The 14,472-nt window shown below is 47.0% G+C and overlaps 1 protein-coding gene across 1 annotated transcript in view; it reads right to left on the bottom strand.

Annotated features, from left to right (window-relative positions):
- The window catches only part of LOC125723165 (phospholipid-transporting ATPase VD-like), a 33,856-nt gene that overhangs the window by 1,686 nt on the left and 17,698 nt on the right, over nucleotides 1–14,472 (bottom strand). Inside the window, exons 12-23 of the mRNA XM_048999554.1 lie at nucleotides 13,659–14,289; nucleotides 11,191–11,297; nucleotides 10,705–10,831; nucleotides 9,966–10,150; nucleotides 8,448–8,697; nucleotides 7,012–7,088; nucleotides 6,340–6,465; nucleotides 5,101–5,301; nucleotides 4,051–4,131; nucleotides 3,369–3,473; nucleotides 2,569–2,756; nucleotides 1–110 (exon numbers count right to left, since the gene is read on the bottom strand). The exon at nucleotides 1–110 is cut by the window's left edge and continues 1,686 nt beyond it. Coding sequence (XP_048855511.1) covers nucleotides 1–110; nucleotides 2,569–2,756; nucleotides 3,369–3,473; nucleotides 4,051–4,131; nucleotides 5,101–5,301; nucleotides 6,340–6,465; nucleotides 7,012–7,088; nucleotides 8,448–8,697; nucleotides 9,966–10,150; nucleotides 10,705–10,831; nucleotides 11,191–11,297; nucleotides 13,659–14,289 — 2,188 coding nt within the window. The remainder of the gene's footprint in view (nucleotides 111–2,568; nucleotides 2,757–3,368; nucleotides 3,474–4,050; nucleotides 4,132–5,100; nucleotides 5,302–6,339; nucleotides 6,466–7,011; nucleotides 7,089–8,447; nucleotides 8,698–9,965; nucleotides 10,151–10,704; nucleotides 10,832–11,190; nucleotides 11,298–13,658; nucleotides 14,290–14,472) is intronic.

Raw genomic sequence — 14,472 nt, 5'->3', positions numbered from 1 at the left:
TCCAGAGCTGAATGCTTCTCTTCCGCTCGTCAGGGTTCAGCCTGTCCATCTGGGCTGCTTTCACCAGGTCAGGCGGGCAGATGCTATTGCTTATGCTGCGGTACAGGATCCTGTAATGACAAATGCTGCCGTTTTTAAAATCAGTTCCTGAAGAACTTAGCAGCAGGTGCTGTCGTGGTCCAGGAACCATTTAAGGTACATGAGGAGGTAGACTGCCACTGTTTGTGTGGGGGTACATTATATCTTACTACGTAAGGCATTATTATATGACGACATGGAATGACAGATGAAGCCATTCTTCCATATAAAACAAAACATACAGCCCTGGAAAAAAATTAAGAAACCACTGCATATTTCTTTTAAATCTGCATTTCTAAATCCTGGTTGAATCCTGGTTTTGTTGGCAGAAAGCTACGCTGTGAAGCAGGCTGCTTCCAGGTTCAAAGTTTCTAAGACAGAAGTACACAAGAACAATGTGAAGCAGGAGACACTGGGAACGACGAGAAACCAGCCAGGTAAAGGGTGGAAGCCACTTTCCAATGCTAGAAATGGCCATTAACTTATACGACAGTTTCTCATGAATTGTAGGATGAAACGAAGTGACCTTCAAATGGAATGGGAAACATTAGGTGCAGGAGTGAAATCCCCTGTCTCCCGGCCGGGCGATGGCCTGCTTTTCGCTGGTACTGTGACTAGTGACACGGTATATTGCAACAGCAATAAAGGGTTTGAATCAAATCAAAATCAAATCAATGCTAGAACAGTTCTAGAAGCATGACTGAAGTCCCATAAAGCAAGGAAGCCCTTCATTAATGAGAAGCAGAGAAGAAGCATGCTGCAAGTTCAAAATATATACATATATGCACGCATGCAAGCACACACAGAGTCATGTAATCATATCTTTTTTGGGACCGCTTATTCATTTGTATGGGAAAAATGCTAATGCTAACCATTACAACCTTAACCTCTACCCAGCCCTAACCATAACCAAACAAAAAATAAGAGTATTAGCATTTTTAGTTTTTTCATTGCAGTCACACATATTTTATTTTATAAAATACAGTTTTCCCATATGGTAAAAAATGGATATTCATCACATGGTGGGGACATTTGGTCAACATAAGGTACGGTATACGTGTGTGTGTGTGTGTCTATACATATACATATATATATATATACACACACACACACATATATACACATATACATATACACACACACACACACACACACACACACACACACACACACACACACACACAACCATGTGGCATGTCCATCCAACCATTTTGTGTAGCCGCTTATCCGGCTCATGGCTTTAGGGGGTCTGGAGCCTATGGGCAGAAGGCAGGATGTAATCCAGGATAAGATGTCAACCCATCGCAGGGCACAAATTAACCTCAGCATGGTTTTGGACTGTGAGGGGGAAACCAGACCACCCAAAGGGAACTCCATGACGACAAAGGAAGAACATGCAACTCTACACACGTGGAACCACAGGTGGAGCCTCAAGCACAGGTCCCAGCGGTGTGAGGTAACCGTGGTAACCAGTGTACCACCACGCTGCCCCATGTCGTTTCTGAATTTATTCAAATCAACAACTTCAAACTGCCAGTGTTAGACCCCCTCCTTTGCTGTTAATTTCTGGTGAAACAAACAATTTTCAGGAATCCAAAAAGAAAAATTCACAACGAACATGATTTCATCTTGAACACATTAATCTCTGGGAGGAACCAAATATTCTACTTAACGAACACAAAAGGAAAATGTGCCCATTGCAAGAAGCACATAAGAGTATTTCAAAGGTACTGAATATGCTGCAGAGCCCAGTTCATCATAACAGAGGAAAATTAGGCATGACTGTGAAACAGCCTAGAACAAGCTATGCTCAGAAAGCCAAGGATCTGTACAAGAGGCAGAGATGTCATAGAGGCAGCGTAATGCAACCATCAGACAAGGCTTCCTTGGCCAAGACACTGTTCATAGGCCAACAGTTACTCCACTGTGTAGGAGGTGGGACTCATAATAGCGCTGAATAAGGCATTTGTGAGATTTAGCGGAAGATGATTTTACGCCCTCATGAGACCTAAATAGAACGCTGCGGCTCCAGGGATTGGCGAAAGGCCAGTGTTAAAGCCACCAAATGAAAAACAGTCGAAGGGATCAAACAAAAGCTACATTGTAGTGGCTTAAAGAAAACGAAGTCGACGCTGGAGCCAAATCCAGATCCAGAGAGTCAGGGTAAGAACTGAAAGTGGCTGTTTACCACAACTGCCTTTCAGGGTTAACAGAATTCACTGTTACAGCAAATGCACAGAATAGTGCCTTATGCAAACAGACCCTGAAAATGCTATGAAAGGTGCTTCTACAGCATATTCATTGAGGAGTCAACACTTTTAGTCGTTTTCCTTTATGAATTTAGAAAACTTTATTTGCTCCACATTTATATCCACAGGGGTGACCAGAGTGGGGAAATAACTTTAAAGCAAAATGACAAGATCGAACATCTGTCTATGTGCAGGTGAGTGTGAGTGAGTGTGTGTGTGGACTCTCTTCTTGGGTACACACCTGGGCAGCAGTGCCAGCACAGTAGTGAGGAGACACACGCAGTAGAAGAGCGGATCTGACACGTGTCTCACTCCAATGCCCAGGGGGTTGGAGGGGGAGTTGCAGGTGACACACGTGCTGCTGAACACGAGTATGAACACAAAGTAGAGGAAGGCGCTGCCCAGCAGTACTGCACCGTGCATCCATGTCTAAATGGGGGGGGGGATATACAGAAGAAAAAGGAAGGGGGATTAAATAGGAGAAATTCCGATATAAGATTACAGAAACGTTATTTATTCCGGGGGAAAATTCTTACACATCCAGCAGCGAGGCACATAAAATGCACAGATACAAATACAAAGTGCAAACAAACATTAACCAAAAGCAAACAAACAAAAATACCGGCCTTTTGGCTATATTAGTTCATTTCTGGCGAGCACAGACTTTGATAAACAATGTCCCCACAAGGTAAAAAGTAACAGGTTTCTATCACATGTGGGGAAATCTTTATTGCTTTATTGTGTTGTTACCAAAAGAAGATGTTTAAAATGCGATAAATGATCCAGAGTCTAGAGTGAAGGCAGAAAAAAACTATTTTATTTTACATTATCAAGTCATTTATTTGGCTGCTGAGTTTTCCCTTTTTATTGCATTATATTAAGTATTGTGAGTAACCTATAGATGATTTAAAGTATATGGGGGGATACTACCTCAGTACCTGCAACCACAAAACCCTCACTGCAGTGCATATTCCTGTCTGCCGATCACGCTAATGTCTGCACGGGGAGTGCTACGTTTGCGGGCCGGAAAGCTCTGCTCACCAGTGTCCGGCTCTCGATCACCTGATGCAGGAGGATGATCAACAGGGCCGAAGTGTTAATGGGCGTGCCCAAGGAAAATACGCTGATGTCAGAGTCAGCATATGCCTACAACAGTAATGTAAAAACACAAAATCGACAAGGGCAACAAAGAGGAACAAGAAAGATACAAAGAGAATGCAAAACAGTCTCCCAGAAAGCTATTTCCTTTTGTGTATCCAGTTAGAAGCCTATATCTCATTGCAACACTACCAAAATGCATCAATGCTTCCATATTATATGCTATTGAACTATGGTAAACTGTGTGGGCAATCGCGAAGGCCTCACTTCCCATTTACAACAACTACAATGGAGACCCATATTTGTTTTATATTTTTATCCCCCTACACATTGTATGCTTTTAATTGTTTTGCTATATGGTTAAAAAACGATGATGCTAACTTCCCACGGCATACTGCTATATCTAACAATGAGTTTGTGTTTTTTTATTTAATTTTTAGTTTTACATTTTATTTTACATCTCATGTATAACTGCATAGTCATTTTTAAAAATTAACAAAAATAAATGCTAATTCAACAATGCTGTCTATGCAGGTGCAGTGTACCTCCTGCCTTTATTTTACCGCAATCCTTCCTTTTTGATCCCAGCTTTCTATTTCAAACAAATACCAAGTGCTGTACTCACAAAGTAAGGGACGAAGAAACAGGCAAGACTTTGGTAAAGTGCATCCAGGATGGTGTACCAGAACGTGGAAGGCAGGTAAGTCTGAAAATAAGCCAGAACAAAATGAAACAAAAATTCTCTCCTCCACTAACTAGCAGATTAAAACCTTTTTATTAGCCATTTTATTCAGTGACCGTGCATTCATAGAACATTCAGTTCACCTTCATAATGCATTCATAGAACATTCAGTGCACCTTCATAATGCATTCATAAAACATTCAGTTCACCTTCATAATGCATTCATAGAACATTCAGTTCACCTTCATAATGCATTCATAGAACATTCAGTTCACCTTCATAATGCATTCATAGAACATTCAGTTCACCTTCATAATGCATTCATAGAACATTCAGTTCACTTCATTTTTTTTTTTAGAATTAGGTGATCAGTGGTCATTGTCGACACACCACAGCACACAGTGCACAACAACGAAATGTGTCCTCTGCATTTAACCCATATGTGACAATGTGACATAGCAGGGGGCAGCTAATTCAGTGCCCGGTGAGCAGTGCTTGGGGGCGGTACCTTGCTCAGGGTACCTCAGTGGTGCCTTGCTGGTCGGGGATTCGAACCAGCAATCTTTCAATTACAAGTGCGCTCCCTAACCTTTAAGCCACCACTGCCACTATTACTGCCACTGCCATTATGCATTCATAGAACATTCAAAGCACCTTCATAATGCATTCATAGAACATTCATAAGCAGCATGTAAGTATACCATAACACTTTGACATATTTTAACAGCTTTATTATACACTAATAACAAACATGATATAATAATAACAAGCATTATAGTAGCATAATAATATACTATTTGTTATTAAAGCCGTTGTAGTATGTTAAGATGTTAAGGTGTACTTACATGCTGCTTATGAATGCTCTATGAATGCATTATGAAGGCATTCTGAAGGTGCATTTACTGTTAAGAGTTACCCTTTATTCCAGTGTATTAGCATTGCTGCATGTGTGACATTTGTTAGTAAACTGATCTCAGCTAAAATGTTCCTCACCAGAGAGTCCTGTCCTGCCTGGTAGAGGACAGGCAGCTGCAGAAGAGTATCAGCAGACACATCCTTATCCAGGATGCCATACAGCAGTGGTGGGGCAGAGGTGAACAGCAGGTTGAATAAGATGAGAACCCAGTAATTGGTCATGGTGCTGCCTGAGAAACCACAGAAGAACTGGTACCAGAAAAGGAGATTCACGTAGGCCTATGAGACAGAAAAGCGCATGTGGTTAAAGAAGCTTAAACTGCGACTTAAAATTAATATCAACCTGTAAACAAATTGACAAAATGAGTTGGGGCCTGTATCAAGAATGAGGATTACTTGCTTAGCAGGATAGGTTGTCAGATTTAAGGCCATCTGAACTAAATACAAATGAACAAATATAAAGTCTATTTACACTGGGGAACCTTAAATCCGACAAGTTATGCTAGGTAAGAAATTCTGCTTCATGATACATGTTCTTGGTATACTAATAATATGCTGCTAGTTTAACAATTTGTTCAGAATAAGCAGTAGAGAAGATTCCATAGACCAGGGGTCTCCAACTCCGGTCCTGGAGAGTTTTCTATCATACCTGGTTTCTGATGAGCCACACCTGCTCTCAAGTGAATACCAGGAACAGGTGTGGCTCATCAGAAGCCAGGTGGGATAGAAAACCTACTGGATAGTAGCCCTCCGGGACTGGAGTTGGAAACCCCTGATATAGACCCATTGTCAACAACTGGCAGACTCTCGGCAAGTCAATCAAGTCCATCCATCTATCACCATAACCGCTTTATCCCAACAGGGGTCGCGGGAGAGACCGGAGCCCAGCCTGGGAATAACGTGTGTCGGCAGGAAGCAACCCTGGGCAGGGGCCAACACACCACTGGGCGCACACACTCATGGAGCAAACTTAGAGACGCCAATAAACCTACTGTGCACACTTTCGAACTGTGGGGGGAAACCGGAGCCCCCGGTGGAAACCCAGGCAAACACGGGGAGAGCATGCGAACTACACACAGATATTGTGAAAAGTAGAAAAAATATCACATCTTTAATATTTGAGTATATTTACAGTACAAACCTTTTCTATGAAATATGAGGGCAAAAAGCAAAACAAACAAAAAGAATCATTCATTACTCGCAATCGAAAGTAAAATGTGATATTGATTTGAGGTCATATCGCCCAGCCCTAGTATCAGTGCAGTAAAAGATACACAATGCTGCCATTGATGTCTAGTGCTTAATTTAGGTACTGACCACATTCTTGTAGAAGAAGTAGAGGATCATGTTAGCAAGCCTGGTGTAGCACCAGTGTCCGTGAACAAGAAGCAGCTTACGGAGGTGCTTAAACCTGGAGATGGCAAAGTCACTGGACATCACAGCCTGGATGGAGAGAGACAGAATTACAACCTCCTCCTTGGTGGGAAGGACGTTCAATACCTACTCTGGCCCTTAAATACCAGAAGTTTAGAGCTTCCAACTCCAGGAGTACCAACGTACCAATGTCTTAGACTCCTTACTAAATTAGCATGCATTCATTTTTTCACCCATCCATCCATCCATCCATCCATCCATCCATCCATCCATCCATCCATCCATCCATCCAGGGATGGTAGGTTTTTCAATTCAGTATATCTGGAGAAATGCATAAGTAAAGCAGAAATATCCACTGCTAACTCTTCACCTGAAGATAAGCATTGTGGGCGGAGAGCAGAGGAGACGAAGACCAGAACCGCTACTTCCATATGATCAAGGTTTACCGATTTGTGAATATAGTCCAGCTATTCACAGACTGCTCACGTCAGTAGCTTTTGGATGATCAACAGAAGTCTTTCTCCAAAGAGGGATCATTTCGGGCAACATTCCAATTCAAACTATATTGATGCTTCTCTAGAGGTTTGCAGTAATGAAGGATGGGATTCTACACACCTGCATGCCTTCCTGGCCTGAAATTCCAATTCCCACATCTGCCATTTGGATCATGCTTACATCATTGGCACCATCACCTGCAGCATAATGCAACCAAGTCAGTAAGTCGGCAGATATAATAACACACAAGTGAACTGTGATAATAGGACCTACTTCCAAACCCTGTGTCATTGTACACAGCAATTCGGATTCGGCTTGTAAATTTAAAGTGATTTTCTTGATCGACAGTCACTAACGTTAATCGCTTATTCATCAACTTCCGACCTCGCCCCTCTATACATGCATGTTGAATGTCAATATCATGTAAGTAGTACATTGTTCAATAAAGGACTTTATTGAAAAAATACCATTTCCATTCAGCTTTTAGGCACACTAACAATGATCACATTTGCACAATTACAAACTTATGAAGATTTCCCTAAAAGACTATGTATGCCATATACCTATGTTATAAAATCAAATCACAATGGCTGTTAATTTAAACAACTGTCTGACCTGTAGCTTTATAAAGCCCTTCCACAGATAAAGGCTAACCTATTTATTTGTTTTTAATTCAAAAAGTTCAACATATCAATATGCTCTGGTGCGAGGCATGTGCTCAATCTGTTTACTGTAAAGTCCAGCCACTGAAAACACCCGTTTGCCGGGTATCGATGTCCCAGGTACGCATGAATAGCGAGATCTGCACACTATCATAACAAAGCCAGATTTATACAACAGTTATGCGTACAATATATGTGCCCAACCCCAGAGATCTAACTACATGTTGTGGCAACGCAGCTTGCACACACCAGTGCACGAGTATAAACGCTCACGATGATGTCCGTCACTTCTGTAGGCTAGGTGGTTCTGCGTAGAGCTTATGAACAACTAGACAATAAAAAGAGTACGCTTACTTGATGTTGCAAAAATGCATGACTTTACGAAAATAAGACTTGCAATTTATTCATTTATTTGGAACTTTTGATTAACTAAATTCTTAAATGCCAAATAATTGATTGTTACCTAATCATTTGGATGCTACGATATTTATCTAACCCTTTATGTAAAGCTAAGATGTTAAGATTTCTAGTATATTGAAATATCTGGAGCTGGCAATTTTCCTGACTGTGCCACGTAATACGTACTTTAATTAGGTCTGGCTGTGAATTACGGAATGACTACTATAGCAAGAAGAACTATGGGAAAAGGATTTGTAGTACAAACAAGGCTGTCCAGCCCAGACCTACGACAGCACTAATGAAAACATTAGAGAACGTCTGGGATTCAAGTCTCCCAAGGGGACATTTTGGGTAATTAAAAGAATTTAGCTCTGAGACTGGTAGTAAGCTCTTCCGTTAAGAACATAACTAAATTGTTTCTTTTTATGTTCATTACTAAGACATTTGGATACTGCCCAGTTAGTCATGGGGAGGGGAGAAGGGGTCAAGGCTTACCCACGGCCAAGGTCACGACCCCCAACTTATCCCGCACCAGCTGGACCACCTGGCTCTTCTGGAGGGGGGTAGAGCGGCAGCAGATGACAGCCCTGCAGCACCCAGCCAGCTTCAGGAAGGAATCTTCCAGGCCCCCCCGCAGCACCAGCTCCAGCGTCCAGCCGTCGATAACGAGCGTGAAACCGCTTATGGCGCCCCTTCCGTCCTCAACGGTCTTCAACAGGTCTGCCAGCAATACTTCACAAGCCTCCTGAGGAGGAGATGAGAGGCAGTGTTAGGGTTCAACCTGCCAGCACCTTCAATGAGAACGGAAAATACCTTCAGTCACACTGAGATGTGAGATGCGAGACGCCTTTCTGTGCTTTCTTCATGCTAAATACCAGTAGTAGACAGTTCAGGTCCAGAGAGTAAAAATCCAAACCAAGAATTTATTTCAACCATCCAGTTGAGTATAAAAAGAGTCACAGTCACTCAACTGGTAGATTGAAACAAAATCTTGGTCTGGAGTTTTACTTTCTGGACGTGAACCATCCACCTCCGCTAAATGCTTTATGAGTACAATGGCCTTTTAGGACATGTATACATATTTTAAGCACTAGGTGGCAGTAATCATAAAGGCAAAGGTTTTAAACTGAAATTAAATTATATTTTTTCTACCATTTGTACAAGTATGAGTACAGATACATGGGAATTCTTTAGTTTGCACACATCCTTTTGTTATACGAGACACACACAGAGGGTTGTTATCAGAGCACAGGGTCAGCTATTTATTCAGCACACCTGGAATGATTGGAGTTAAGGGTCTTGCTCAAGGGCCCAAAGCTGAGCACAGGAATGAACCAGGCGAACTTCTGATGCCAGACACAGAGGTCTGATCCAGAGAGACACACACCACACAGCTGCTTCGGATTCGGGGTCACTCAACAACACACTTAAGTACTACATAAACTGAGTGGTGTTTGTTTTTACTTTAGCATGTAAGGCTAGTGCATTTACAGTGTTTAAAAGCTTTATGGTCACTAAAGCTGCACTGTAACAGGACAGTGACTCTCAGTATATTCTTTTTGTTTTCCTCTCAGAATGAGTGCGGCCACACCAGGCCTCAGGAGTACAAATAAATGTGCATAAAGAACAGCATCTCTCACACACACACACACACACACACACACACACACACACACACACACACACACACACACACGTTTGTAACTATATCTTTGTGGGGACTCTCCATTCATTTCTATGGGGAAAACTTTAATCCCCACACAATGACCTTAACCCCTAACCCTAACCTTAACCATAATTAAACAAAAAAAAAATGCCTTTTTAGTGTTTTGATTGCAGTCACAGGTATTTATAAAATCGAGTTCTGGGGACATTTTTCCAGTAAAACTGAGGTTTATATTGTGGGGTCCTGAAAAATGTCCCCAAAAGCTGAAAATTATCAGGGTTCAGTTCCGTTGTGGACACACACACACACACACACACACACACACACACACACACACGCGCAGAGACCTTGTTGGCACAGTTGGCAGTCAGCAGCTTGTCTGTTGCTCGCAGCAGCTTGCAAGAACATGCGATGCTGATTGCAGTCTCCTGCTTGTCGCCGGTCAGGACCCAGACCCTTATCCCAGCTGCCTGCAGCGCCTCGATGGTCTCTGGGACTTGCTCCTGCAGCTGGTCCACGATTCCTGTAGCACCTGGAAAGGGGGGGGGGGGGGTACAATCAGCTTCCAGACCCATTCTTCTGCTCAGCCAGCACGCATCACTGAGATTTAACAGTGACGAAAGTGAGGAGCTCAGCCAAGGACACCACTCCTATTTAGGGCCAGGAGAACTAATTAGAATCATGCTCTAATAGTAAGTGAGCTGGGCAGAAGATCAAGGCAGCAGCAGAAGAGGAAGGAGGAGGAGACTGAAGCTTCCCCATTTCTGCAGCTTTATCTGGCTGCCTGGCCTGACAATGTGACGCAGTTTCGTGTGAAAGTCTGCACTGCTTTCTGATTCTATGCTTTAATCATATCTATTACATTCTTAAAGAGAAACAGCTGAATTTCTTTAATAATAAACATGCAAGCCATACATCTCCTGCACAGTCAGACATTCATCCATTTCAGGCAGTGCCAGTCAACCCACTAACAGACCGAAGCGGCCGCCTACGGCTGCGGGGGTTGCCAGTGACGCTTGCCTAGCGAACCACGTCGGCTTTAACTAGTACTGGTTTCAGTTGTAGCGTCAGGTTTCCCGCCATTACCAAGCAGGGTCAGGTCGGTCTCCAGTTCACTTGTAGATGCTTGCAGCAGCTCCTCTCGGTTCTCTATGCTGGTCTCCGCGTAGCTGTGTCTCTTCAGCCACATTGCATAATCCTCCTCTTCCAGGACCTACAAACACAGAGGGTCAATCCAACCAGCAATACTACATGGCCATTTCCATCCAAACTGTCCCACTTCATTTGCTTCGCTTCATACCAAGGGCAGTGGTGGCCTAATGGTTAGGGAAGCGCACTTGTAATTGAAAGATTTCAGGTTCGAATCCCTGACCAACAAGGCACCACGGAGATACCCTGAGCAAGGTGCCGCCCCCAAGCACTGCTCCCCGGGCACTGAATTAGCTGCCCCCTGCTATGTCACATTGTCACATATGGGTTAAATGCAGAGGACACATTTCATTGTTGTGTGCTATGTCAACAATAATCACTAAATTAATTTGAATGATTTTTTTTTTTAGTGTACAGTGGTACCTTTGTGGCTATGCACAGGGTTCGAAGTCCTTGCCGGGCGTAGTCGTCCAGATGGAGCTGTGTTCGCTCTCGGATGTGGCGCAGTCTGTCCGCAGCCTGCCTGTCGTCTGGAGGCAGGAAACGTACAGCATCAGCTAGCGAGCAGAACACGCTGCTACAGCATCTCCTAAATAAGCAATTATTCAATATGATTATTTAAGACCTCAGAAGCCCCACACAAATGCTTGGTTCGACTATGAAAAAATACGCGATTAACCAGGTTAATATATTAAAATACAACAGGTAAAAGAAACATGCATAACTGGTAAAAATGGAGACTCTGAGGGGTGTGGCCTACAAATGTAAAGTATGGACTGGCACACTGAGGCTGTTCGCCAGCCCTGTGCCCCGTGATGGACTGGCACACTGAGGCTGTTCGCCAGCCCTGTGCCCCGTGATGGACTGGCACACTGAGGCTGTCCGCCAGCCCTGTGCCCCGTGATGGACTGGCACACTGAGGCTGTCCGCCAGCCCTGTGCCCCGTGATGGACTGGCACACTGAGGCTGTCCGCCAGCCCTGTGCCCCGTGATGGACTGGCACACTGAGGCTGTCCGCCAGCCCTGTGCCCCGTGATGGACTGGCACACTGAGGCTGTCCGCCAGCCCTGTGCCCCGTGATGGACTGGCACACTGAGGCTGTCCGCCAGCCCTGTGCCCCGTGATGGACTGGCACACTGAGGCTGTCCGCCAGCCCTGTGCCCCGTGATGGACTGGCACACTGAGGCTGTCCGCCAGCCCTGTGCCCCGTGATGGACTGGCACACTGAGGCTGTCCGCCAGCCCTGTGCCCCGTGATGGACTGGCACACTGAGGCTGTCCGCCAGCCCTGCGCCCCGTGATGGACTGGCACACTGAGGCTGTCCGCCAGCCCTGCGCCCCGTGATGGACTGGCACACTGAGGCTGTCCGCCAGCCCTGCGCCCCGTGATGGACTGGCACACTGAGGCTGTCCGCCAGCCCTGCGCCCCGTGATGGACTGGCACACTGAGGCTGTCCGCCAGCCCTGCGCCCCGTGATGGACTGGCACACTGAGGCTGTTCGCCAGCCCTGCGCCCCGTGATGGACTGGCACACTGAGGCTGTTCGCCAGCCCTGCGCCCCGTGATGGACTGGCACACTGAGGCTGTTCGCCAGCCCTGCGCCCCGTGATGGACTGGCACACTGAGGCTGTTCGCCAGCCCTGCGCCCCGTGATGGACTGGCACACTGAGGCTGTTCGCCAGCCCTGCGCCCCGTGATGGACTGGCACACTGAGGCTGTTCGCCAGCCCTGCGCCCCGTGATGGACTGGCACACTGAGGCTGTTCGCCAGCCCTGCGCCCCGTGATGGACTGGCACACTGAGGCTGTTCGCCAGCCCTGCGCCCCGTGATGGACTGGCACACTGAGGCTGTTCGCCAGCCCTGCGCCCCGTGATGGACTGGCACACTGAGGCTGTTCGCCAGCCCTGCGCCCCGTGATGGACTGGCACACTGAGGCTGTTCGCCAGCCCTGCGCCCCGTGATGGACTGGCACACTGAGGCTGTTCGCCAGCCCTGCGCCCCGTGATGGACTGGCACACTGAGGCTGTTCGCCAGCCCTGCGCCCCGTGATGGACTGGCACACTGAGGCTGTTCGCCAGCCCTGCGCCCCGTGATGGACTGGCACACTGAGGCTGTTCGCCAGCCCTGCGCCCCGTGATGGACTGGCACACTGAGGCTGTTCGCCAGCCCTGCGCCCCGTGATGGACTGGCACACTGAGGCTGTTCGCCAGCCCTGCGCCCCGTGATGGACTGGCACACTGAGGCTGTTCGCCAGCCCTGCGCCCCGTGATGGACTGGCACACTGAGGCTGTTCGCCAGCCCTGCGCCCCGTGATGGACTGGCACACTGAGGCTGTTCGCCAGCCCTGTGCCCCCTGATGGACTGGCACACTGAGGCTGTTCGCCAGCCCTGTGCCCCCTGATGGACTGGCACACTGAGGCTGTTCGCCAGCCCTGTGCCCCCTGATGGACTGGCACACTGAGGCTGTTCGCCAGCCCTGGGCCCCATGACGGATTGGCACACTGAGGCTGTTCGCCAGCCCTGTGCCCCCTGATGGACTGGCACACTGAGGCTGTTCGCCAGCCCTGGGCCCCCTGATGGACTGGCACACTGAGGCTGTTCGCCAGCCCTGGGCCCCATGATGGATTGGCACACTGAGGCTGTTCGCCAGCCCTGTGCCCCCTGATGGACTGGCACACTGAGGCTGTTCGCCAGCCCTGTGCCCCATGATGGACCGGCACACCCAGGCTGTACAGTAAATAGTACAGAGTAAGGCCTTCCACATAGATATTCTAACACTTTGGACCTAGATGGCTATTACACAAAAGCATCTTTGACAAGGTTGTCAAATTATTATTAAGTTTTATCTTCCATGTAAATGAACACCTAAATCCAAATCCAGCTAAACTGTACCTTTGGGTGTGGTGATAAGGTCCATGATGGCTGAGTCGGCCCCTTTGGTGTAGACCACCACTTGGCTGGTGAGAGGGTGTCGCACCACCACAGACATCCTCTTGCGGAGGGAGTCGAAGGGCAGCACGTGCAGCAGGGGCACTGTGAGGTGGCCCAGGCCTGGCAGATCCACTACCAGCTTCTCTGAGGTCCGGGCCCGCAGGGTACACCTGTAAGCTCGAGCGGCATGAACCAGCGCTGCCTCGTCCGGACTCTCCGCCTCGTACATCAGCTCCTCTGCTTCGTCTTGGTCCGGCCCGCCGTCCCCACCAGACTCCACCTCCAGCCAGGGCTCTGCCTCAGCCGCCTCCGAAACCAGAGCACCCAGTTCCACCTGAGCTGGACTGGGGGCTCTGACTGGAGAGTCCTCCCCTTCTCCTACATCCACCTTTGGCAGAGCGAAGGATGAGGCAGAGCCCTTCATCCGGAAGAGCAGTCTCTGAGTAAAGTTAGAGGGGCTCTCCGCCTCCTGCAAACCATTCCCCCCTGGGGAAGAGAGCGCTGCGAAGCGGGGGACCCCAAAACGAGGAAACAGCAGCTTGAGGTCCTCCAGGGACCGGATGGGGTTGCGAGGGACCTCCAGTGTCAGATTCTGCAAAGAAAACGACAGGCACCTGCTCCAACAGTCCAGCTTAACACAGTGATTACATTTCCTTTTAATTTACTCCATCCAAAGCAGCATCAGCCAGGCTCTGGAGCAATCGTGGGTTAAGAACCTTATTCAGGGGCCCAAAGGTAACATCACTTTTATAGGATTTGAACTTGCAACCTTCTG

This window comes from Brienomyrus brachyistius, unplaced genomic scaffold, assembly GCF_023856365.1.
Source record: "Brienomyrus brachyistius isolate T26 unplaced genomic scaffold, BBRACH_0.4 scaffold46, whole genome shotgun sequence".
In the NCBI taxonomy this organism is placed as follows: domain Eukaryota; kingdom Metazoa; phylum Chordata; class Actinopteri; order Osteoglossiformes; family Mormyridae; genus Brienomyrus; species Brienomyrus brachyistius.
Note: the sequence above shows the minus strand (reverse complement) of the source record. Positions and strands in the feature narration are given on the sequence as shown.